Raw genomic sequence first — 27,270 nt, 5'->3', positions numbered from 1 at the left:
GTAAGTGATCTGCAGTGATCTGGTGGGAAGACTCTATAAGGATTGTTTAAAAATAGTGAAAATTTTAAAAAGTTGAAAGAGCCCAAGCACCACATGATTATCCTACCTTAGGAGAATTATTTATTTATATTTGTACTCAAATCCTATTTTGACTGAGTGAGGGGGTTTAACTTTGTCCCAATAATTTATGTACAAAAAGGGACACTGCATTTTAAAGGCACGTTTTCTGGGTGGTAATTAGAAACACTCCCTTTCATCTTAATTGCACCTGCTACAAAGTTGTAGAAATTGCAGCTGACAGTGGCAATGGAGACACTGGCTTCTCTGGTCTGTCTTTCTTGCACAAAACAGGATGTTTCAAAAATTTTTAAAACCCTATTTACACACAGACACACACTAAGTTTTTTTCTATGAACAAATGTTTTGCAGCGTATTTCCTAGGCAGGAACAAAAATGGGTTGAAGGTGTATGCAGAGTCAGCCCACTCTGCAGCCAGGCACTCCTGGGAGGAAATACCTGGCATTGCATACTTCATGTGGGGGTCAACTAAATTAAACGTGTCCAAAGCAAGATTTGAATTTGTTCTTTTATATCTGTAGACAATGTCTGAACTGACTGATTATTACCATCTCTTGAAAAAAAAAATGGTGACAGGCATAAAAATCTGCCGGGAAACTTCATTCAAAGATCCAGAGGGGTAGAAGACAGTAGGACAAAATGTAGGTGAAAACGTTACATGATGGGATGAATGACACTTAGAGAAAAAGTATGTGTAAGGTAGTTCATCTGAAGCTGGAGCAGTTTTGATGATATACAATGCATGGAAGAAGGATTGCAAAAGCATGAGGTTATACCAAGAAGCCCAATTCCTCACTGAATCTATTGTGCTCTTTTGCCACTAGACAACTGTCAGCTAATGCATCTATTATACCAAAAAAGAGAAAATCTTACTAATGGAGAGGTGTTTGAGTTGGGCTTCGCTTCCCCAGTCATGATGGAGGACTGCAGCTTTGGGTGCCAGCTGCTGTGCTGCTCATTTCAAGCTCCCTGCATAACCCGTGGGGAGAAATATGCAGTTTTAAGATGTGATGCACTGACCTATTTTAGGTCCTGTGAGGCATGACATGGCAAGGGAGTCTGCTGGACTCAGGGCTGCTTTTAAGAGCAGTGTCACTGTACCCAGTAGATGATTCAGAGCTTGATTTGGTTGCTCATGTAAAGATGACTGGTGTCACCTGAGGTCTGAGGCTCTAAAGTGTCTGAGATATCTACATGGGCAAGCAGATGTTACAGAGCCCCTGTGGGAGACACATGCCCTTCTGGAGCAGCAGCCAGGGTATTCTGTGTATCTCCAATGGTTCTGAGTATCTACTTGGGGGATACTCAGCTGAGCTTTTACTCTCTCTTTATCGCTTCACCTTGATGGAACAGACTCTGACATGGGTGGTTGATAAAAATAGGGGAGTGACTGAAAGAAAGTGAGGTGTGCTGTGTGCCAGGGAAGATTTCTATCTATGGTGGAAATGATCTGCACTGTGGTGAGCACTTACAGCTACTCAGCTTCGAAGCTAGCCAACTGGAAGAAATAAAGATGGACAAAACAGTGGCCTCTGTGTCTTTGATAAAGCCCTTGCCCTACCTTTCTGGGTTAAATGGGCTACATTATTGACAATGAGTTTTAGATGGCCCTCTGTGACCCAGGGGCTCAGAAGAAAAAGGGTGTTGTGGGGTGAGAGAGGTCCTACAGGGAAGGACATTTCTGAAGGGTGGCTGTTCCTTGTCACTCCTCTGGAAAGGGACAAGCCCAATATGCTGGTGCTCTGTAGAAAATGAAATAAAGTACTCTGAGAATGTGGAAAGGACTTTTTTTTTTTTTTTAATTTCTGTTGAGATATTTTTTAAGTTTGCAAAGAAGTGGTTCCTGTGAGGAGCTCCCTGTGAGGAGAGACACAGGGCTGGGGCAGTAGAGCAGAGGCTGTGGCACAGGGAGGTCTGCGGGGACCAACCGCTATGCTGGTTTGCTTTGCTCTGTGCACCAAGAAAAACCAAGCACTGGGGCCTGAGGTGTCTGAGCTATTTGCATCAAAATGATCTGACAGTTCCTCTTGAAATGAGAGTTTCCAACCCAGGTATTTGAATCATGTCCTTGTTCCTGGCAGCTGAAACACTGGGCCATTGGTCTCCAAACACTTACAATTTTTCAGATGGTGTCCTTGGTCTAAAGTTTTATTTCTATCTCAAGTCAACCCCAGGAACAATTTCTTCTCTTCCAACCAACACAGATTTGCATGTGGCTGATCTCCTGCATGAGTTTCAAATGCAGAAGCGAGAGGGATAATTTGATTAGAAAGTAACATGTTTTAACTCCTTGTATAAGAGCCTGTGTGGTGAGACTGCACAGTGAGTAATAAATATAAAAACTAAACAAATATTTTGTCATTATGCCGTGTGAGTTTTTGACCATTAATTATTTAAGATTGATACAAATATAGAAGACATTGATAGACAGGTAGGTAGGTAGGTAGGTAGATAGATAGATAGATAGATAGATAGATAGATAGATAGATAGATAGATAGATAGAAGATGAATAGAGATAAAAGTTAGATATAGAATAATATTATGAGTTCCTTAATTTTACTAAATTCTTCATGTGTACAATACATAAAACATTTCAGAGAAAAAATACCTCTTTTCCTTCAATAGGAGATTTCACTGAAATAATTCTTCCCATTTTGAAGAAAAAACAAACTAAAATCTGTAGTGATCCCAATTCTGTAAAGTGATATTTTATCTTTAGTGAAGCCAACTCTGTCCAAACCAAAATTATTATTATTGGTAGTATGTAGCCATTTTCTTACAGGTCTCTGCAGTGCTCAGTGCGAGGAGCCACCCCTGTTGTGATGTACCCACTGGCTCCCGGAGAAGGCTCTGGTGACACTTCTGAGACCTCAGACTTTGACAGGTGTAAAAGGCAGTTTGGGGATCTGAAAAGCTATGAGCTGAAATAATTTCACCAAATTTTAGCCACCTTTAGGTATCTTGGTTAAACTAATTTTTAACATCCTTGTCTTTGCAAGAGATTGGTGTTTGCTTTGGTCACCCACCCCTCTGTCTTGCTAGCTCCAGCTGAGACACTTGGGTCTCTCTCTAGAGATCTGAGAGTGGCTCTCAGGTGTGACACAGGATACTCAGGAGACCCTTGTCACCTCAAGTAGCATCTGGAGACTGAGCAGGATGCTTTGCTGCACTTCAGATGGCACCTGATGCTCCTGTCTAGGGTGAACAACTGAATCATGGCTGGAGAGGCAATTCCTCCTGCCTGCTTTAGACATGTCTCTCAGTATGGGCTGGGGGAAGGCTGAATCTCTCCATGGACTACATGGCTTGAAGTCTACCCCAGAAAAGACTCCTTTTCAGTGGTTCAAGTTAGACAAAATGAATTTAACTCTACTTTCTGTGTTATTCCATATCTCTTCCTACCAGAGCTAGTTTGAAGTCACAAGTCCTTTAGGTCACACAAATCAAGCCAGAAAATAACTTCAGAATAACAATCTTTAATATTTACATATATCAGTGAGGCCAGTGATTGCACAGTTGGCAAGATAGAGGGTGTCCCCATTAGCACACAGACATGACATAAACATCCCCAGGGCAGGACAGCTTGGGACAAGCAGAAGGCAGCAGTACAGTGCATTTACTTTCCTGTGCTGGAGGTGGTGTGTGCCAGTAGGTACCTCTCCCTCTCCTGGTGCTGGCCTAGCCCAAACTGGCTTTATCATAGAGATGAGAGTCAGGGAGACAAAACTAAAGGATGAGGGCAGGGCTGATATTTACGGGCTGTGAGGAGCTCATAGAGCCCCTCTGCTGATGAAGGAGTTTCTCTCGGTCTAGCTGCATGCTGAATATCCTTACTTCTAGCTGCCTCCTCGATTCTTTCCTGGTTGAAAGTGTTGGCTTTGTTTTGATGTCCACTTTCTATGGTAACACTGTCCAAGCTTCACTGCTGACAATGAACATGAGCTTTTTCAGCCACCTGGTAGGTTTGGATGTACCTAGTCATGACTGCAAACTTCAACAAGTCTTATGATCTTTTTACAGAAGGTACGTTTAAGTTTTATGGTCAAATTTCCTGCTTCTAGCAGTGAAGCTATGCTCCAAGGAAGTGTACGTGTGCTCCTCATCTAATCACAGCTGGCATTTTCTTCCCCATTTTGTACAAAGGGGTTTATGTGCTGCATTAGAGGACAACACAACCAACCAGGTGTGTCTGCAATAACTGTGTTCAGATAACTTGCTCACATGCTACAATGCAGAAATATGAACATTTGACTGAGAAAACATAAATGTCTCTCTTTGAAAAATAGACTCTAAGTGCTTTAAATATATTCAGATTTTCATTACAGCATATATGCCTTCAGGATGAATAAAGATTATCTTGCAGTTTGGCTGACTCAGGGAAGTCAGTGGCATGTCCAAGAATTAACCTTTGAGGAAGTCACTGAAATGATGGGGTTTCTGAAATTTGCTAGTCATGGACTTTAGCGTCAAGGGCTTGATCTTGAGTGATGATAGGGCATGACGCAGTTCCTGGTTGGAATTACTGTTTCTGTAACACTAAGACTGATGCAATTTTTTGCCTTTCAGATTATATCTTATTTGTTACTAAGCTGCACATAATTACTACCTGTATCAATTTAATGTTTATCTTTACCAGTTAATTGCTTGTCTGTGTGATCTATTCTAGAACAGCCCTATAGCCGTGTGTGGAAATTAGAGAGACTCCTATGCAGTCTCGTGAGGGCAAAACTGGTGCTGAGGTTCTCCTTCTTTTAGTTAAACTGGACATTGTTAAACTCTTGTTCCAACCCTACTGTCTATATTGACCCAAACGCCCCTCCAGGGCTACCATATCTCTCAGTTGCTCTTGAAGAACTGGTATAGAAATGCACTGGACTTTACTGAGCAAGATAGCAAGCTGCCAAATGAGCACAAGGGGCTTGGCTCCAGGGTGGCTGAGGGAGGCTGAAAACCACGTGCTTCAACTGCATCTGCGGTGTCACAAATGCTACTCTGTGCATCCTAATTTAAATCTGGGAGTGCCTGGATAGCAAGTTAATAGGAACAGACAGGTGAGCTCAAGGTGGGATTTAGAGGGGATGGGAGGTTATTTACATCCAGCCAGAGAGTACCTGCTTCGTGCAGCTGATAAATGCATACATTAACAAGGGTTTAGTTTCCCATATACACAAGAGGGCAGGCTGTGAACTTTGATCTGGGGACCTTTGTGTTTTATGCACAAGTACAGCAGTCAGGACCAGACATATTAGTGTTTTTGCCAATACCTGAGATTTAGCAGGAATATTTAGAGAGATGAAAATTTGGAGTCTCAGATCTAAATGATCTAGTTTTTTTCCACACTGACTTCTTTATAAAAAATTCATCTTGCCCCATGAAATTCCTGAACATTTTGGGCTTTCTTTGTCATCCTCCCATAAATACAGCACAGTTTGCTATCCTTATTGTATGTGAATCGGCAGCTCGGGGCTTGTCCTGGCACACCCTGTAGATCATTCACATTCCAGAAATATTTGTCTGAAAGGCAATGAACAAAAGATGATTAATTAATATTCCAGAGGGATATCAGACTTACTGCAAGCATTAAGTACAATGAAAATAAACAATGAAAAGAAAGCAGTGGTGATAAATTAAACTTGAAAGATGTTTTCTTCCATTTTGTAAAATGACATTTTTACTACTGTTGACCAACTAAAAACACCTTTACTTCTCATCTCTCTCACTTACAGATGCTGGCATGTCATAACACTTTATCAAAAAGGCTTCCTGAATAGGAACACAACTGTGCACCTGAGTATGTCAATACATCACACTGCTCCGCTGTTTTGAAATATCGTGGACCAGGTTATCCCTGACTACAATGTGACTACAATAAGAAACAGTGTGCAAATTCATCTGTACTTCCTCAGCCCCAAAGAGGAGCTCATTCAGGGGCTGTGCAAATCTCTCTGATCGTGTGCCATTCCCAGATCCTGAAAAACAGAAGTGGTAAGAACATAAAGCACTCTGGTATCTTTTACTGCATACCAACCTTTCTTTTCCTCATACATGTGCCACATATGAAGCCAGTAAGTCCACTGATGACTTGAATGAAACAGAGAATAGCTTCAATCACACCAATGGCCAGCAGAATAGAGAAAAGGACAATATTCCAAAGGATGATGTTTTCAGGTTCTTTGCAAATGCTCCATGTTGTCTGGTTGAACAAATAACATTCTCTGTGATAGAGAAAAATAATCGGTAATGTATTAGAAAATGAAAACGGGAGGATGCTTGCTGTGTTTCCTGGCATTACATTTTCTGAACTTGATTGCACAAAGTGAGTTTCAAATTTTACTATAATTGGTAAAAGATGCTGATTCTCTTCAGAATTGCCTTTGCAGAGGTGCAACTGATGACTAGGGAAGAGAGCAACATTTGTACTTTTTTTGCATGCACAAGAATCTTCCTGTTGTTTTATGGCAGTGCTAGTAACTAAAGGGAAAGTCCCTAATGGTTTTAAAATGTGTTTCCATATATTCCATTCTTGCTGTGTTATCTCAGCCCAGTCCATCCATCATCTCTAGCTCTGGCTTGAAGAGCATGGCTGCCAAGGTTAACTTTAAATAGTTAGAAAAGATTTTTGCTTTTCCTGTCAGAAGCAGGTCAAGTAGACTCAATTCATGATGATTTAACAGATTGATGTGTCATACTTATCGAACATTTCCTTCTGACTCTGGTGGGAGTCACAGCTCAGCAGCCTTTTGAAAGCATTGTGCAACTTGCATAAGGGGCTGTTGACAAACACAGCAGAAGAAACTTGGGCAGTTTGCCCAGAGATGATCCTTGGTCAAAGAGATGGCCAGCTGGAACATGCTGGCTAAGAGAAATGTGAATTTATTTGTAGACTGGGTGGACCATCGGTTCACTTTGGAAAAATTCATAGTTGCTATAAAAGGATGTGTGTGTGAGAGATTAGGGAAAGTAAAGTTGGAGGAGCCTCTAAGTCATACTCACTCCAGAGTGTCATTCCTGAAAGGGTAGACGTATTCTCCATCACCTGTGTCGCACAGAGGGCCCCCAATCAGCCCCAGTGAGGAGATGACTGCACAATATACTCCTCCTGCGAATCCCAGCACAGCCAGGACCACTGACAGCAGCATCTGAAAGGGAAAAGTTCTTCAACATCACCTGCACAGATGCATTGAACAGCATGGAAATCTTACACTGAGTGGAAAGGAAACGATCTTTATGTGTTTCTTACTATATGCTGAAACTCGTAATAATAGTATGATATTTGTGGTGAAAAAAAATAGCTGACTTCTTCTGACTAGTGCAGCTATCCTAGATGCGAAAGGATTTCAGACTGTAATTGTTTCACTTTTAAAAGTGGATAAACCCAGAGCTTTAATTATTGAGTTTTATACTTGACCAATCAATTATGAAAAATCTGGTGGTCTTCTTTCAAAAAGCCAATATGAAGCCAGTACTGGCTTGATGTGGTCCACATCATGTGCCTTGGCATTTCCACCTCTTCAAGAGCACCTTCCTCAGCCCTTGTACCGACAAACTAACAAGCAACTACCGAACCAGGTATGAAAGCAACAGAAGATGCATTAGTTGTTTTTGCTAACTGATGAGGAATGCAAAAGACCCTTTCGTATTGCTGCTTTTCTTCATTTTGCAACATGACATGTGGTTACTACTACCTGTGTTGAGAAATCTAATTGTGCTTTGTGTGGCAATGAACCAGCAGTGACTTCAAATTATATGTAATGCACCTGTATGTTTTACACTGGCCACTCCCACAGAAACATTACCTTCACTCTGTTTTGGGGTAGTTTTCTATTAGTGGATGGAATGTATCTGGTTGCTGTTTGTATATAGAAACAAGAATCTCAGGTGGGTGCTACTGGTCTTGTCTCTGGGACAGGCTTCCCACTAGTCTTGTTAAGAGTCCCCGCCTGCGGTTGTTCACAACTCTGCCAAGAAGAAGAAGAGAAAAGGAAACTCTGGAGCAGACTGACAGAGCCAGGGGAAGACCTGAACTAGGGCCAAGGCAGTAAGACTGCCTCAGAGTCAGGGCAGAGGCACGGCTGAGGAAGCACATGGGAAACACTCCTGTCCATGACTTGGGTTTGAAGCCAAACACCTCTGGCAACATTTCCCTGTTGCCAGCAAATACCAGTGAAATCTAAAAGCCCACAAGGAAGGTAGAAACCTTTTCCTAATGCCAGCTGCTCCACAGAGTGCTGCATTACAGAGTCAAGTGGAAATAACCACCATCCACATTGCAGATTTGTGACATAGTCTTGAAAACTATTCACTATCCAAACGTGTTCAAACTGGTGAATGCAGTTTCCAACTTGTCAGCTGATGACATTACTGCTTTCTATACAACTTTGCATGCTGCCTGTGTGTGAATTGACTCATTTTGTGTGCACTTTTGCCTCTAAAGCAATCCTTGAGTTGGAAGTTGCTGGGATTTCTCATGCGATTTATTTCATCATAACTGATTAATAACTGTCTTTTTTTGCAAAGCTGGACACTCTTTTTGTCTTTATCTGCATGTGGGCTGAGTTGCCTCTTAGCAGAGCTTCATTGTCAGCAAAATGTAGGTAATTTAGTATATTGTCCCAGACCAAAGCAGTGCTGGGATGTAGCTGATGCACTGTCTCTCATAATAAGATCACCAGCCATGCCTCGCGGTGAAGGTGAGTGACTGATACTCTGTCTGAAACTCCTACATATGCTGAACCACTTCTCCCCACCTATTTTCTCATTTACTTCAACTGTGCATTCTGAATCTTGGTTGAAGGATTTTAATTATGCTAATGATTAGTTTTAGCACAGCATAGCAGTATGGGCATCCTAAAGACAATTATGATAGAAAATGTCAAATGGTCTTTTGCTAATACTATGTTTTATGATACTGATTAGTACTAGTACTACTCATCAGTGCTATCTTTGATGACTATGACACAAGATTTTCTCATTTGAAATCTGTTGGCTGTATGGCTCTCCATCTCACCAGTTTCAGTCACTGTGCATGTTTATATAGACAAAGACTAGTCATCACTGAAAGAGGAGTCTGAAGTTGCTGCAGCTGTTAAATTGGTTCTCCTGGGCAGCTTTTAGACACACAGTGGCATTTCCTCATTATATGCACTCCTCTGGAGGCTTGTCCCATATTCTATGGAAATCCAACAATTTTATTAACTATTGCATCACCTCAACCTTTCAGCACTTTCTCTAGTTGCACCATCCTCATTTATCACTTTTTTTTTGAAAATATTTCCTCATTTGTGTCTTCAGTTGCAACATGGGGTCTAAGCTGGGATGCTTGAGTTTGTTGAAATTAATTTCCCATGGTGTTGGCCTGTTCTCTACCTCTTGCAAAGGTTTAGCTGATCATTTTTACTGATTTTCTTTTAATGTTATCCCTGCTTTATCCCTCACACAACTGGATTGTCTCTGACGAGCTGATGAAGACTTTTAACATTCATTCTTTGAGCATTTGCATCAGCTGCTTTGGTGAAGTTACCAAGTTCCTCCTGCCCCAGCTTGTGCTGCCCTTTATTGCCCTTGTTCTTGTTTCATGCACATTTCTTTCTTCTCTGTTTCTTTCTCTGGAGGTGTTTTTTTTGTGGAATTAATATCCTGTCTGGTTATCCAGATAGCTTTGCTTATCTAGGTTTGTTTGTCTGGAAAGCTGCTATGGCTATTCTTGTTCTACTAGTAACTCTTAAGGAAGACTTAGAGAGAAATACTGGAGTATGTTTGCTGATGCAATGACAGAAGCTGTATTTTGGGGCCCTTCTTTTCTTATTGTGCCAGTGCAGTGTATCCTTTCAGATGTGTACACACTAAGCTGCAAGATGTGGAATCTTTCTAAATCTGTCACTTTCCAAAATCATTACTCCATAATGTAAAGACAAGAAGCCATCTTGGTATGTTTGCAGGCAACCATTTAAAATGGATTAATGAAAAAACTTACTCAATGCAGCACATAATTACTGTGAACTGGAGAAGTCACTAAGGTGAATAAAAGGATGAGAAATTTAGTAATTATTATTACTGTTGTTGATACTTCAGCAGTGTGTAAAGGTTGTGATGAAACTATTAAAACAGGGATTGCACAAAATATAATAGGATAGAGTCCCTACCCTGAGGAAAACGGTTATGTTCAGATTGAATAATAATTCAGATCAGAATTAGTTCTTTAGCCTTTTTTTTTTCCCCTATGAAAAGCAATGCTGAGTATTCAGTGGAAATTCTAACTTTATACCTAAGATCCCCAAAGCAGAAAGGTTTGGAATACAGAGGCTCCTGAGTAGCTCCAGTGTGGGCTATTTTTCTGCCAGTGGGTAGAAGTTGGTGGACAAGCCACCAAGAGCTGGGGACCCCACAAGGAATTCTGGCATCTTGGTAAGTCACCACCATGATGCATGTTTGAACCAGTTCAAGGGCTCCTCTGCTCTCCAGTGCCTGATGATTCACACCATATCCTGCCTTGGGTATACAGCCCATACGGTCAGGGCACCTGAGCAACCCTGCTGTGGGTGTCCGAAGCAAGGTTTCCCTGAGGTTTCTCCTGAAGCAGCACATCATTAGCCTTCAGATCTCCCTGCAATACTCACCTCTTTTTTCATGCTCAGAAATCACTCTTCCCCAGCAGCTGTGCAGGGGAAATTGTTGTTTTTAATGCCATTCATAGACACTCGCTCCTTGTTCATGTCCCCATCTCATCTCTATATTGAGCCACGTTCTGTTTAAACCATAGAGTGACTTCTAGAGCTTCACCCCTTTCCACCTCAAAGAGGTGGGCAATTCCCACAGTCCCAGAAGACAGCATTTTCAAAGATACACTGTCCTCACCAAGTCTATTCTGTGGTTTGACTAGATTCATCACCTGGCCATCAGCTAGCTCTCTTTATACAAATATCGTAGTGCATAATCAAACTATTTTCTCAACAATGTCTGTTGTATTCCTCTATAACAGCAAATAAGGAAGAGGAGGAACAGCTTGTAGGTAACTGATCAGTGCTGGGAAGGTGAAGACAGGATACCTGACATCCATGTGCTGCTGCTAGGAATGGCTCAGAGAGCAAAAGGGTGGTGGAGGGGAATGGAGGAGCATGGGGGACCTGTGGATGTGGGCTGCTGAGTGGCACTGCGTCAGTGGGCTGAGGGAGTCTGGGGAAGTTTGACTCTTGGGTCTGTAATACTTAGTGCAGTGATGAGGGACGGAGAAGGGAGACCTGAGATGCTCTGTGAACCGAGTCCAATTCAGCTGGATTTCCCATGACTTACCACGTTCAGCAGAGCGTGGGAACACGGACGGTACAGCTGTTTTTCACCACCGCTTTCTACATTACTCAAAATAGGAGAAGCAGCTGGCTCAGGCACTGGGTTCAGGGTGCCTAGGCTAACATCTCAGCTCTGCAACTGGCCTACTTGGTCATCATTAGCATCCTTTCTATGCATATGACACTTAGTAAAATCAATGTAATGACATTTCCCTTGAGATGTGCTTGCTGACATCCTAATGAAGAATGTTATTTTGACATTATGAATAATGAATTAAGTAAAACATCCTGAAGAGGTAAAGTCTTCTTATGGATCAAACTAAATATTAATTGAAGAGTACAAAAGAGGCATGCTTTATTGTATAGAATCTCTCATTCCAGGCTGCAGACTAAAAAAAATTTCTAAGTCAGTTTATTCTTGCTAATAATGATAGCCACACATAAGTCTATGCCCAGAGTTTGAGGATTAATAGAGATGCCTGTATAACATGTTGCTTTATAGTATTATTAATTATCAAGGGAAAAAGTCTCTCTGGCCTTTCTCTGGATGACAGAGAGCCCAAATTGCATTTGCACCTTTCATGTGTATAATGCTTGGGCAAACACGTGCTATGGGTCAAAGCATGGGGACCAGCCTCCAGGAAGCGGTGCTGGATCCTTAGTGCCAGCTGCAGCAGCTCAGGCTTTTAGCATGGGCCTGCAAAGTAGGGGACCTATCTGCCCCTACAGAGGTAAGCAGGGATGAACCTGTGGAAAACTAAATGGCCATGGAAGAGCATGGAGGAAACAGGGCCAGGTAGAAGCAGAAGGAATAGGCAGATGTCTCAATCTTTAGGACTGCCTAGAGCAGGAGGAAGCTAGAGCCATGTTTTACTTTACATGGGGTGGAGTGAAGTAGCTTTGTACCCCTCTGCCCTCAGTGTTGTGCCTAAATGCTTCAGCACCTTTCCTGACTGAGGATGATTTCCTTCATGTCAGTGGCTGTAACATTATAACATTCTTGTTGGCTAACTGAGCTCTCAGCCCCAGCCCACTGACGCTGTAGATCAAGATACACTTCTGCATTTCCCTGACATGGCTGCTGATGGTAGTGTGATGGTTTGTCATTGTACATTTCCACCTGATGAGCCGCCATTTAAGAACTATTGCACAAACCCTACAGTGCCATTTCAACACATAAATATCCACTTACCCCACATCGGTTAGTGCAACATCCTGCTCCACCTGCTCCCAGCATCATGAATGCCAGCAAAATAACCTGTGAGAAAAGCACAAGCTGAATTGGTATGCAGTACTTCTGCTGGGATGGTTTTTAAAGTCTAGGAGCTGGGGCATCATGTTCCTCAAATGCAAACCACCTGCTGCCTCTTCTCTGTGAGTTACACCTGCTTAGATGTTGGTGCTTGCTGAAGAGTAACTCAGGAAGAAGTGTGGGGTTATGGCTAGAGCTGGCTGGCAAGTTTCTGGTAGAGTACTTCTGATTGCTGAAGTTATACTGCTTCTTTTCAGCAGGGTTTTGTTGTTTTTTTCAGGAACAGATGTGTTAGTTTTGAGAAAATGGAATTTCTGCTCAGAAAAGATGCATCACTAGAGTAAGAATTATGTCAGTTTAAATCTTCTGAGAATCCTGCTCTGGATTATAATTGAGAAATCAGTCTTAAACTTCCTGAAACGCATCTGACTTTGGTTCTTTGTGCTAAACTTCTGGAAAACCTACAAAATGGATTTCACTCAACAGGGAACTCCCAGTTGACATCACATTTCTCTACAGTAATTATCAGGTGGAGCTGGACTGATACAATGAAGCCAGTAAACATTTGTGTCTCAGGATATAATTCCACTTTACAGAAGCATTCTGGAGATAGGAAAAGCTGCATTTAGTTTAGTAGCCAGAGGGTAAGAAAGCTTTTGTGGGTCTAGCTGTGCAACCAGAGCACTCCTGCAGCCTTGCCTCTGCCCACCACTGCTTGTGTAGGCATCTCAAAGAGCAACGCAAGAAAATGAGTATTTGAGAAAGTAGGAAATGGTCCCTATAAAGTTGATGAAAGAAGGACAACCTGCCAAAGAAACAAACAAAAAAAGTGAAAGGTATAAAAACAGTCTGACTAGATGTTAGAGAGGTGTTGGCCCCTTTAGGGTCAGAAGAACAGAATGTCCATGGTGAATGAAGGCTCAGGAATTTATATGTGTAGTGTGAATATCTCTGTTAGACTATGTAGGAAAGTGTTATGAAATTTGCTTAGATTTGCAGGCCCCCAAATATTTTTCAAAGAATTTGCTTTCCATTGCTTTTTATGCACACTCCAGAGGCAGCCTCCAGAACCTGCAGTGGTCACTGGATCACAGCTGGAGGCCTGCAGAAGTAGAGCATTGAGGTTAAAAAAGTGTTTCTCTTCCTGGGAAGAAGTCAGCTCTTAAATAATCATGGGTGGTCCCCAAGGCAGTGTCTGTCCCAGCATGCCACTGTCTGGCACTCAGAAGGAGAGCTAATACCTCTGCCCATCAAACCAACACTCCCTTTCCTCCAGGGCTGTCTTTCTTCTATGGAGGTTTTGCATCTAAACTGCGAACACCGTTGTGTCATTTCTTAGCCTGGCTCAGGATGAAGGGTTTACTTGGCAGCTTTATTCTTTTGCAGTGTCTGATTATAAACACCTGCTTTTTGACATGGGAATGAGAATTTGCTAGATTTGGCGGTTGTCAGTAAAATGAAGGCTGCGTGTGAGCCATGGCTCAGTCAGGCATTTCAGGGCGTTGCACACAGGCTTTCTATCAGGAAAGACATTACTATGACACATGGAACCAGTCGTCCTCTCTTTACACCCTAAACTTTTGAAATAAGGAAATGGTGAGGTTTTCACGTCATATAAATTTCCATTAGAGAAGCAGCATAGAGGAGGAAAGGGTGGGGCTGGCTGCTCGATCTGTGTATCAGTCTGCAGATGAAGTTCCAGGTGGAGGCAGGTTTTCTGGCTCACAGAGCCAGGCCAGACTGTTATGAAGTTTCCCCCACAGTCCTGGCTCTGAGGCTGTGTCCTGGTTACAGGGAGATTCTCTAAGATCGGGCAACCTGTTGGTGTAACTTTCCTGAGTTTCCTTTGGAGAGAAGCTGGGTGCATGGGGGAATGTACTGCAGCCTGGTCTGTCCTCACTGTGGAGTCAGGGTATGGATCAGGCTCCAGTCATGGGGCATTCTGCTCCTTGCTTAGCTCCCTAGGAGGCCCAGAAGCCAGGCTTCATTTTTCCATGCTTCCAGCACCTGGAAAATGGAGCTGATGATAATGTTTTCTTTACCCTTCTCTTTACCTGTGGGCATTTGTCCTGCTGTTTTCTGGAAAACAGGTACACTCAACAGCATTGTTTGTGGATCAATAATTACCCCTAATGCTGTGTTTTGAAGGTCAATGCAAATGTTTCCTCCCCTCTCACTTGCTGTTCTCATTTTTGATGTATGTGGTGCTGGCCACAGGCAAGTCTGTGTGGAAGCCTTAAAAGAGGCACATTTTCAATGAGCCTGTGATGCTCTCATGCCTAACATCTGCCTTTCCTTTCATTGGACGCCAATGACTCCTGGGCTTGCAGTGATACGAATTTTCCACAGGTCTCTCATGTAGTTCCACTTCTTTTAGGCTTCCTTCCACAAACTCATGCTTACGTTCAAGCTCAGCATGAGTAATAGGCCCAAGTGGTACCTGTAAGAAGAAGCAGGCAAGCCGCTGGTGGAGAACAATTTATTGAGTGATGTTATACCATGTTTCTGGTTTGTGAAGTAGGAGTCTGAACCACATCCATTGTAGCTTTTCCACAGATGTAAGTGGTAGCTGCATCATAGCCTGACTGTGAATGAGTTTTCCTTTTTTCTGAGTTAATTATTCTTAAACATTCATTTTTTTGACACACAGCTAGTCAGCTCTGTGGCAGTTTACTATCTGCCTAGGCTGTGTAACAGCCAGTACTTGTCATAAGCATGTTATTCACTCAGCTTTTTATCTGCACTTGGATGGATAATTGGAAGAGCATAAAGGAAGCAGGCTTTCTAATGAACTGGAAAAATCAGTATTTGCAAAATGTTCCCTTCTAGTTATGGATATTCACAGAAAAGCGATCTTTCCTGAGTGGTGGAATGGAGAACTGGTTATAGAAGAGCACATACAAACTAGTTCAAACCCAAAAGGAGGTAGGTGGGTGTGTGGGAACGCAGGGGGCATTTGGGATTTAAGCCATTTGCAGTTCCACATTCGAGTGTTGGCTGGGTCTCTAACAAACACTTACTGAAACGTGTTTCAGTTTTGCCCTTAATGTTTTTTGTGAATTATGTGAGCATAAAATCAGTTAGAGGAGTAATGAGGGGGTGCAGACAATAGTAAAAACTCATCACCTCCCGAGCTTAGGACCTCAGCTTTGCTTTGACTCATGGAGGATGACCACCCATGTCACTCTTCTCAACAGCAAGAAGTCAGTCCTATTGCTTCCTCCTGATGGAGTCCTGGTATTTTTTTCAGGAATACCTTGTATTCCTGTGATGAAGGACTTTTTCAGTCTTGAATGCACTTTCTCAGTCCCATACCCAACTTCCCACTTAAGCTGCTCACATGTTTATGCGAAACACAAATGTTTTTTTTGTTAACTGAGGTTTTCTTAGCGCTGAATTTAAAACAAAACAAAATGCATAAGAAACAGTAGCAACACTTCTCTCTTACCAGTATCCCAGCTCCCACAATGCCATGGAAAAACCAGACCAGATCAGTTATCTCACTGAGCTGCAGAACTTGTCCGTTGGGGAAGTACAGGAGGATGTTGGAGACTATGGCACATGCTGCCAGTGGGAACAGAGTGATCGCAATGCACTTTGAACACTTCCTCGTGCACATAGTAGCTCTCTGCTGAAGAAAGGTGCAGGGAGGTTTGGGTTACTGTGGTGCAGGGAACATGGGATTTCAACAGTTTTCTTCTTTAATGAAAGAAGAATCAGTTTTGAAGCAAGAAATGTTACAGTTAAGACTTACACAGGTAATCCTGTTCTACAGAACATGTTCCCTTCAGAGATTCTATTTAAAATAGAATTATTAAAAACTGGAATGATTAATTGAATTTATTTAAAATTGCCAGGACTAAACATGTGTGGTATGAAATGAATGGAGAGTTTAATTTTAGTTGTTAATACACAATTGTCTGTCCATTGGAAACATCATTACCAAAACCATGGCCGCACAAACTGATACCCTGGCTGGAGGACTTCATGGTGGGGCTAAGGCCTTGGGTAGAAGGGGAGGTTGTTGCACTGGGTTGTCTGGGACCACTGTCTTGGGAAGCTATTTGAAATCTCCTGAGCTGAGGGTCTAGAAGAGCAGGAAATGTCTGCCAGGAATACCATAGAAGTGTTCAACCCTGCCTTGGTGCTGGGGCAGATGGGGGAGCCTCACCAGGGCCCCTACCAGCTGCATTTTCTCTACTTCAGACAAGAATACACAGTCAGCAAGAACTGGAGAAATTTCATTACTGTTTTCTGTGATGTGCTTATTTTGCAGATAAGGGTAGATAAGACTGTGGGTTACAGGGCTGTTTGGCACCCACCCTAAAATATCCAAAAATCTGGAAACATGTCTAATCCTGTGTCTATTTACTAAGGGCAGGTCACAAAGCCATCGCACCTCATTTTCAGAGATCTGCCATAGCGTGTAAAACAGCAGCTTAATATTTCACGGCGGTCAGGTTCTTCTTTTAAAATCAAAGAATCATCTTTTAAAATCAAAGAATCAGCATAAATGAAGCACTGATTCCTCCTGAAAGCAGGACCACCACCAACACTAGGTCTTTGTGTCAGCCATGGCTTTGTGTAGCTGAGCTTTGAAACCCTGCCAAGGATGGAGCTACCACCACCTCTCTGGGCGACCTGTTGCAGGGCTGCCCCAGCATCTTGGTGAAAAAGTCTTTTCTGATGTCCAACCTGAATCTCCCAAGCTGTAAACGTGGCTGTTGCTCCTCATCATATCCTCTCTTACCACTCCATCACCTCTGTCACTCCCTTCCAAGTTTGTTGTAGGCTGCTATTAGATCCCTCTTCACCAAAGTGAACTACCTCAGCTCATACGGCACCCATGCTGTGATCTATAGCCAAAGAGAAAAGGCCGATCTGTATAAAAGTGGATCCACAGATATTTCTCCATGCCAGGTTGGAAATTTTGGAGTGCTGGGTCAGAGACTATTAAACTTTCACACTACCATTATCTTTATGGCACAAACTGATCACAACTTCTTCATGATGTTTTATCATAGCTTCACTCCAGCTCAAGTCTTTCAAATGCATAAAAATGCAAAATATCAATCTGATGGTTTCTGTCATCAGAGAAAGCTGACAGTTTATGCTCAAGATGGCTTTGCTCTCCCGTAAGAAAGTTACAAAATGTAGGAGAAGGAAGAGGATCTGGACACACACCATTTCAGTACACACACCTGTGTTACACACGCACATGCGCAGCCATGCATGTGTGTATGCCTACACTTGCTACTTGCAAATAGTTTTTGTAATAGCTGAGGCAGTAAACAGTGAAATGTCCCTCAATTTAGTCATGTGCGTTGGCTAATACTCTGTTTTGTGACAGAAGTTGGTGTTGAGAAGGTATTAAGCAGGTTAGGAGTACAGAAATCAATCAAGGTTGTGTTCCCAAGCAAAAAAAAGCCCAGGTGAAAGACAGAATGAAGATACTTGAGAAAGTCAGAGACAGGCTGAAACCAGCTTCGTTGACAGAACGAAGACGGCAAAGAAGTGAGGTAAGGCATGAAGACAGATCAATGTCCTCAGACCTCTGTAACAGAAAACAAAGACTTTATGGGATGCCATGTATTGCTGAGAAGTAGCTAAGACTGTCAGAGACTTCTTCTGAGTTTGCATTTCTATAGCAAAAAAATTGCATTGTTCTCTGCTGCTATGAGTTTAATAAGAGAACTGTGCTTATATGCCTTTTCTTCTGAGCACTTTTATGCTCTTTAATCCAGCTTTAAAACAAGTTAACTGGCATTAAACTACTCCAGAATGGGAAAGTTTTTCACAGAAATACTTCTTGGTTTACAGTCATTACCTATTGTTTATATAGTGATCAGAATTTGGCAGGGCATTTTGCAAGCCTCTGGAAAAAGCCCCAGCTAAAAGAGTGAAAAATCTAAGCAAACCATCAATGTGCAAATGAAAGATGAAGTGGGGTAAGAGTGAAGGGAAATGGAAAGAATAGCGGATATTTCACTCATCTTTCTCTCAAATACCCAATGCATTTGCTACTTTTTTTTACACTGACTTTTGTCTGTCTGCTTTCTTGTCTCATTCCAACTTTTGCTTTTCCATGTGTTTGCCCAACCTCACCTACTTCCCTTCCCCAGAGAGAAGCAAACAAGCACAGACACAGCCTGGCCTCCTTCTCTAAAACCTAAGTCTTGTAGGCGAGTTATAAATTCTCTTCTGCATCTTTCGTACATAGCCAGAGGGCCCTATTCTCACTCAGTGCGACGCTGCTTTGGCTGGAAGAACAGGGGTTTACAGCCCATTCTCTCTGACCTATCTCAATACCACTTCAAACTGCAAGAAGAACTTACCTAAACATCAATCACTAGACCTGGAGAGAGCCTTTACCACCAAAATCAAGGCCGCTTTGCTACCTGTGTACATCAGAGGATCTGACCATGTTATTACAGCTTAGGAAAACACTCTGGATTGCCAGAAGCACTCAAAATGCTTTGTTAATTCAGCAAACAAAAGCACTTTCTACAGCTTCGTTAAGCAGGGCAGCTAGAGTAAGCTTCTAATTTTTAACTAGGGTTTTAGAAAGTTCTGCTTTTTAATGCTGAGGGAAGCAGGTATACCTTTGCTTACCTTCTACACGGGCTAAGATGGCCTCCAGGCTCCAGAGTTCCCTGCAGCCGGCTTCAGGCTTTCCAGCTCCTCTATCCTGAAGCGTGGCGATCTGAGGGAGGCCCAGCGATGTTCTCGGGCAATGGCCTATTTAAACAAATAGCTGTTTTTCTCCAGAGAATGAGGAAATACCCAAAGTTATCCCTGGTTGGTCAGTGCGAGGTTGGCGTCCCACCCAACATTATTGATTACTTTAAGGCAGTGTTCCAGTGGTCAATGCCTTGGGCCCCGGGGACATGCAGATCAGAGCAGTGGAGACCTCTTTACAGCCACAACCATTTCATCTGCGCACAGTTTAGCAGAAGAGGAGAGGCACTGATGGCAGCAGTGCAAGCACATGAAGAGGAGCAATGGGCAGGTGACAGAAAATGTGGTTGAAGTGTGAGGTGGTGGCACAGCAAAGTCTGGCCATCAGTGTGGAGTTGTCTTCTGCACAATGGGTTGTGGCTGTTAAAATTCAGAACTGTCTTTGCTCCAAAGTGTGCTGCTGAGAGAGCTGGGTGAGGAGAGTGGGGCTGGGAAGGGAAGGAAAGAAAATTCTCAATAAGCCAGGGAAAGGAAGAGGGAGAAGGGTGGAAAGGCTGGAGAGAAGGGAGAGGTGCAACCAAGGGAAGAAGCAAGGAAATAAAAGCACAATTCCAAGGAGCAGAGAGTGCACATTTGCTTTGGCAAAGGAGAAGAGAAAGGTAGAAGAGACACTAGGGATGGACCAAGAAATGAAAAACACAGCAAAGGGTATGAAGAAATGTTAAAATTAAACTGGGAGAAGAGTCATACTGGAGGAAAGAGGGATGTAGCCTTTTTTTTTGATAGAAAATGTCATAGTAATAACTGTTAAAATATGTTCAAACACTAAAACATAGAAATACATATGTTACTCAGTAGGTTAGGTTTGCTGGCAATATGCTCAGTGCTCTCTTCAACTGAAAACATCCCCTCTGGCAGGCACCTGCCATTGCCTTGGTCTCAACATTCAGATGGAAGGGTGATTTGATCACAAAAACATCAATGAAAGGGGCATGTGAGTGAAAGCAAAGATGTAAAATATTCCACTCTCCACCTTGCTGTCTCTCATCTTCATTCTCATCTTTGGAGGAAATTTCTCACTATGAAAGATTGATTGCATAGGGTGGAATTAATTTCACATGACTTTAGACGTCCATGAGGTAGATGTTACCCTAGACTGCCTTTATTCCTATTGAGAGAAACAGACACTTCTAAGGAAAAAATCACCAGATCTATTTTAGGAGCTACTGTAGGGTTGCAATAAATCATTAATGGTGAAAGAATCTCAACACTTGTTCGGACTTAAATGTTGGCATTTGTGGTCAGATGAATCCCACCCATGAGGACTCCCAGCGTGGCAGGGTAGCTGCAAAAGCATAGGGGCAAACCTGGGACTTCAGTCCCCAGGTTGCATATTTAATATCACCAGTGTCAAAGGATGCAGGGAAGGTGGTTTTCATCACTGATTCACAGCTAAAATCTTTAAAAAGCCCACAGACTGATCTCAGGCAAACAAACTTCATTACAGTACAAATGGCAAAAAGAAGGGAAACTGAGCTGAACCCACTGAGCCCAATGCCCCAAACTTCAGCTGACGTCAGTGGCAATAGCATTTTGCTGTGTTTTATGTAGTGGTACTTCAACCACAAGGAAAAGGAACAAAATAAGTCTCAGACAATCTTCAGACAGGGCAAAGGCACAAAGGTCTAATGGCATTTAAAGCTTTTTAAAGAATTAAATTTAGAACAACTTGAAGACCATCAGCAATTTGCACTGACAGCTGGGACACCTGGGGGGAACCTGTCAGCTTATGTAGAGAGTTAAGAAGCAAATAACGAAACTTCATAAAGACACTTAAGATGAACCCTCCCCCTAAATCTCATATCCTGGTTGCTTGGAGTTTTTATAGACTCTTACTCTATAATATCTCTCAAGTACCACCTTACCCATCCTCACACAGCTAACACTCTCATTTGGGCTCAACATCCTTGATTTTGACTCTGTTTTTCTCTGATTTTGCCCAGCTCATAGTCCTCCAGAGTGATATGCAAGGCTCACCTCTGTAGTTTCTCATCTGTACTGTCCCCAGCACTATACATTCCTTTACTGACCATTTTAAGTTTCTTTTCTTACCTTCTAAAGCCTATCCCATCCTACCATACTTCATCTATCACTTATCATTTAGTGTCTAGACTTGATACCTAGACTTGATTGTGTCTCTTAATTTCAAATACCTCTCAGTGCCATTCTCCACTGAATGCTTAATAGTTTTTCAAGCAAGTGCACGGTGAGCAGAACCAATAATGTATTAGTATGGGGTTTTCCATTTGCTTGCAGCAATATGTTGTCTTTTGTTCTACTACATAGATTTTAAACTATTGGAACAGGTTTAGTGTTTTCATCTAGGTTTGTACAACACTGTGCTCAGGGCCTTAAGCGAAGACTAGCGCTTCTAGCCGTTACAGAAAAATAAAAATACTGGTAAGCTATATTAAATGTAATTCTCTTACTGCTTCAAGAATATCTTTAGATTTTCTCGTTACTGGGTAGGATCTATACTCAGTGTTTGATGAGATCTGAACTGAATACTGCTCATTCTGTGGTGCAGAAGGAATGCCAAAAAGAACACAGTAGAAGTCTGTATTAACACCAAAGAGACTGACTCCTACCTGTTTTTCTGAAGTGATAGACTCATCCTAAAGAAATGAAAAAAACAAGCTCTAAAACACTTAGAAGAACGGAGTTTTGTCTGTGAAGTGTTTAGTGGCTAAGCTGAGTGTATATGATTGTGTACATCTATTTTTCCCCCTGCAATATTGATTTTGAAGGCAACAAAAGCATTTTGTGTTCCACTGATCAATGCTTCCTGATTATGTTGACTTACTGTACGTCAGCTCTGGTCCTCCTTTTATTTCTATCCTTTTAGCCATAAACTCTTTATTAATTTTCCAGTTACATGTAGTAGCACAGGTAACAAGAGAAGAAATGTAATTACACAAAAAATCCTGTTTATCACACAAGAAATGAAAACCATTACAGGCCTACAATTTCCCTGGGTGGTGCAATGTGTGAGCTAGAAACTGAAGAATTACAGCCCCGTGCAGGTTTTTGAAGGGCATATCTGACTGCCCACTTACTCTATTAATAGATATCCCATTTGGAGTGCAGCTGCAGTGTGCTAACGAGAAAATGCCCTTTTTGCTGTTGATACCCTGTGTAAAAAGGAGCCAGGCAGCTCTGTTCTCATTTATTCTAGTACAAATCTTAAGTGGTTCCTCTGAAGTCAAAGCTTTATTCCAGGTACACAGTGATACTCCACTCAATTTAATTTATTCCACTTTGGCACCGTGACACAAATTATCTCTTCCTGCTGTTTCCTGTGACACGTTGTTGATGATGTTTTCTTCAACTGAGGGAAAAGGAGGTTGATTTTGCCAAAGAAGGATCAGGAAGCAAACTGGTGTTAAGAGGCTTTTTCTGAGATGAGCTGGCTCTGAGAAGGTTCATGAGCTTGGGCATTGCACATAACCTTCCCCAGAGCCCCAGCTGGCTCTCCCTGCTCTTGCAGCAGGTACCCAAGTTAACATGTCTGCCTGTATCCAGGAGTGTGTGGATGCCCTTTTAAGGTAGAAACAGCAAGGTGGAAATAGCAGTACCAGTGTTATTCAGCTTTTCCTTTATCCAGAGTATCCCAGACCTACACAGACCCAGATAAGAAAGAACTGATCGCATGACAAGAGCCCTGAGCAAGATGAGGGGCAGCTCAATGCAAAAAGGCTCAAGTCGAGTTGGATCAGAGGTAGCCACAATAAATAACATTAAATAATTGAGTGGTGCACGTTACAGTGCTTATATTAAGAATATATAAGAGTCTGAAGAGGTGGAATGGGAGTTGCTCTGGACCAAGTTTGAAATAGGCTCTCTGCACTCTTTGGGAGTATGTTCAGTGCATGGTACCTTCACACACGTGTAGTCCTAACACACAGCTTGCTCTGGATGTGCACTTCACAGGGACAACAGCTTAAATATCACCTGGATGGATCTTCTCTTCTATTTTACCTATTTTTCTGATATTTTTTTCCTTCTTCCTTTTCCCTTGTATCTCCTTTATATGCACAACTCCAGGCTCTCTCTTCTCCCTGAGATGACATCCAGATCTTTGCTGAGCAGTTTTCTCCCTCTGAGGATGGTGCACACTTCATTGGCTCTGGGGATGCTAGTGCCACCAGAAAGAGACCGTCCTTTAGGAATAAACCCCGTGGTTATCAGTGACTCTGGGAGCCTGGGCACCCTGTGTTTGCACAGCCAACACTCTGCAGAAGCACCTACTGGGATGAGGGGGAATGGTGCAAAAATAACACCCAGCAAGCTCTGCCCTTCCAGCAAAGTATTACCCGCTGCTTGCTTGTGTGTATGCATGTTCATCTGATTTATCGCAAAGCTCATTTTATTTAATTACATGAGTGTTTTGTGGAGGGACAGCACTGTGGCAGCCCCACTATTTTCTAAAATAGCAATGAACCATGACCTGTGGCCAAGGGTTGTTTGCACTCCTAACACAGAACAACACTGTCACTGTCCAATATTAAAATAATTAGAGGTTTGTGCTTTCGTTTCGCTGGTTTCGTGCAACACTTCTCTCTGGTTTTGGCTGAAAGACATTTCTCATCCCTGTGTTTTGTCACTGGGGTTTGTCCAAGTAGGTGCTCAGGGTACAGGTGAATTAGCAAAGCAGTACCCACTGGAAGATGCCCCTATTTACCTGACCAAATGGGAGAAATATTACTTCTGGTGGTCTTTCTCCTCCCTTCCTAACTGGCCCTAAACTGCCCTGTGTACCCCAGGAAGCCTTCGGTAATGAAGACTAAATATTGGGGATATGCTGAAGAAATGTGGGTTTTGTTAAAAAATGTTCATTGCATTTTTTAGAGCTGTTTGACATTGTCAGGAGGCAAGGTTTCTGCAGTCCAGGGTGGTGTTTCTGGTCAGACAGAAAGACTCTGGCTCATCCAGGTAACCTGTGAGAGATCAAAAACTCCCATGTGAGGTTGAGGCACCTGGAGCAGCAACTCTGACCAGAATGAAAGAGGAGGGCAACAGCCAAGAGATTAGGGGTGACCATTAAGTGTTTTGTTATTCCAAGGGGAACCGTTCAGTCATTAACCATTCCCATCTGGTTTTGTGCCAAAAAAGAAAAAAAAAGAAAGAAAAAGAAAATCAATACTAATTTTGTTGGTGTAGTTGCAATATTTCAAACATGTACATGAGGCCAGGTTTGTAGCCAGAATTACTGCTTGCTAGTAAAAGTACTTACCACTTACTTTGCTTGTATTGGAGAAACTGATATACATGGAAAAATTGGATAAGCCTTTGGAAATATATTTGGTCTTCAGATCCTGAGGTCTGTTTTTTCCAGCTGGTGCTGGCTGGTTGAAGAAAAGACAGTCCATCCTCTTGCTGACCCTGAAGTTGTGAGTTTGGGTCCATTGTGGGACAGAAGAGTGTTTTAAATCTCCACATATCTTATGTAATAGAAGGGCTGGAGGCAATTTGGGCTATATTTCCCAAAATGCGAAGTGCATTTGAACATTTCTTAGCACTGTCTGGATTTCTGAAAGTGATTCCCTTCTTGCACAGACAACGGCATCACAAAATTTTCCCAGAAATGAAGCAATCTCTATCTTCAAACTATATATACTTTTCTGCCCCTATGTCCACTGGAAGGCAGTTTCAAGGCTTTTTTGAGGGTGAGAGAATATTGAGGAAGGTGGACTACACACATTTTTGTTTGTTGTCTAAAATTAGGTACCAAAAGGAGACATAATTAAAGGTCCTTTCTGAAAATGTATGACCTGTGAAGATAAATCATCTCCATCCTTGAAAATACTCCAAAGCCATCCGGACGTGGTCCTGGGCAGCCTTCTCCAGGTGGTCTTGCTTGAGCAGGGGGGATCTACTTCCACAGGCCCCTTCCAACCTCAGCTTTCTGTGGTTGTGTGTATCTATGACGGGCTGTGATATATCAGGGAGGGATAACAGTACAGCGCTGGTGTGGCTCAGGGGCAGCTGCACTGCTCTTTGCCGAGCACCACAGTCATGTTGGCAGCAGTGGCACTGTGCTGCCACGCGGTTTGGTCCCTGGTCCCTGTTGCAGAGCTGGCTCAAGTCCACAGATCTTCCACAAATGACATGAAGATGATATCAAAAAGTTGGACTTAAAAAGACAAACAAACTGTCTGGCATATGCTGCTGTCATTCCTTGGTGGTGTAATCCATTCTTTATATTAGGGTGTGGGCCTAAATTGAGCTAAGAGAAGAACATGCATTAACTCTGAGATGATGTCAGGTCTTCAGAGGCTGGGGAGAAAGGCAGGAACCTGGGGAAGTGTTAAGAGGGAAGATACTGGGTGGAGACAAGATCATAAAAGAGCTGGGTGAGAGACGAACCCACACACATTAAAAAAATAAAAACCTGGAGGGCTTCCTCCAGTAGGCAATCTCACCCTGTGCAATGCTGGGGCTTCATGCTGTATCTTGCCCCACCCGTGGCACAGGGAGGCAACGAAACACGATGTCTGTGGCCATTAGAGGGAGCTTGGTGAGAGCCCGAGGATGAAATACAGACCTGGAAAGCTGAAGCAGTGCGTGGAGGACAGTTGATTCAGCTTTTTAAAACTTATTTTTTATATCCTTATGATGCTTGTAGTATTGTATATGATTATTATGAAATAAGGATGCACTTCCCTATGATCTGCCAGAAACATTTTTGCCTTTTCCTCAAAAGAATTGCTTTTTTGAAAGAGGCTGAGATTCTTTTAAGAGTAGTTTAGTAGTTTCATAACGGCTTGCATCAGGCATCCTCATCTCACCATAAGCTCACCAAAAAATGCAGGTGATGTTGTCCCAAACCTGTTCACCAGCTGATATTAAATGAACTGGATACTTTTACTTGGGAAAAGGCAAAGAAGAAAACCATATGGATTTGTACAGCAGTCAGAAGAAGGTTCAGTGGTTGCTGGAGTCACCCGGGATGTTGTGGATCCAGCTACAACCTCCTTCCACAGATGGGCTGAAACTGTCTCTCAAGGAAGTGAGGGATGCAGTTGCCTGACTGCTGAGTCTGGTACTCCCTGGCCCAGGCTCTGCCTCCGTGACTCTTCACACTCTGAAGGAAAGGTGAGATAGCTCAGATTGGCGCGTCTCACCCCAGAGCATCCCAGTCCCGCTACACTGCTGGCCTCAGCCATACTTCCCACCCCCTCTGATGAGCCAGCACCAGCCCTTTCACAGCCACGCGTGAGAGGTTTCAGCATCTGGCTGGAAGCCACTTGTTTTTTTTACTCCTCTACCCATCGGCCTGTCTAGTCAGGCATTAGATAAAGGAACAAATTACTGTGGAGCATCTCATCACTGCATGTAAACTCCTCTGTGGTGTGCACCTGGCACCCTGGGGAGAATGAAAACTAATTGTGAGAGACTCACTGGGCGCCTGGGAGTGAAGAGGGATGAGCTACCACCAAGCCCACACTCACATCCTTCCTGCTGAGCAGCTGATTGACAGCAACCTGTTACTGCCAGGAATTTGTCTTACATATCCAAATACTTCAACTTGTTCTTTCAGAATTTTGACTTCTTTTTTTAAGGAGTGAAATATTTTCAGTCCTTGTGGCTGCAGAGAAAAACTTCAAAGCTTGATCTCCTTAAAAGTCAGAGGCCAAATAAGGAGAATTAGCATTTACTAGCTTTTATAAAAGTCTGTTCCTTTTTTGATAGCCTGACTTCTAGTTTTTAAATACCCCAGAAGAGTGATATTGTGCTTTTTGGGTAACAGGGCACTTATAAAAAGCAGCTGTTGCAAAAAAACGTTGTGTGTGGTAAGTCACTACATGCATTCCTTTTCTCTGGGTTTGTGCTCCTTTCCTTGCTCTTTGTCTGGTTTATCTGGCTGGTAAGATTAGGAGCACTGCAGGGCAGGGAGGGTCCCTGTCTGTGTATTT

General features: G+C 42.7%; 1 protein-coding gene across 3 annotated transcripts; it reads right to left on the bottom strand.

Annotated features, from left to right (window-relative positions):
• Nucleotides 1-3,539: 3,539 nt before the first annotated feature.
• LOC141939802 (transmembrane 4 L6 family member 1-like) lies at nt 3,540-19,345 on the bottom strand. 3 transcript variants are annotated; one of them, XM_074860289.1, is made up of 6 exons: nt 19,229-19,345; nt 16,065-16,247; nt 12,557-12,622; nt 7,073-7,218; nt 6,108-6,294; nt 3,540-5,593 (listed from the first exon to the last, which is right to left on the bottom strand). In XM_074860289.1, the coding sequence occupies exons 2-6, from the start codon at nt 16,233-16,235 to the stop codon at nt 5,573-5,575; spliced, it is 591 nt and encodes a 196-aa protein (XP_074716390.1). In that variant the 5' UTR covers nt 16,236-16,247; nt 19,229-19,345; the 3' UTR covers nt 3,540-5,572. The 3 variants fall into 3 exon arrangements, with proteins under 3 accessions (XP_074716390.1, XP_074716392.1, XP_074716391.1); XM_074860291.1 differs by having other exon boundaries at nt 16,065-16,244; nt 19,229-19,304; XM_074860290.1 differs by having other exon boundaries at nt 19,219-19,258.
• Between the last annotated feature and the right edge of the window lie 7,925 nt (nt 19,346-27,270).

The sequence above is a fragment of the Strix uralensis genome, chromosome 2, assembly GCF_047716275.1.
Source record: "Strix uralensis isolate ZFMK-TIS-50842 chromosome 2, bStrUra1, whole genome shotgun sequence".
NCBI classification, from domain to species: domain Eukaryota; kingdom Metazoa; phylum Chordata; class Aves; order Strigiformes; family Strigidae; genus Strix; species Strix uralensis.
Note: the sequence above shows the minus strand (reverse complement) of the source record. Positions and strands in the feature narration are given on the sequence as shown.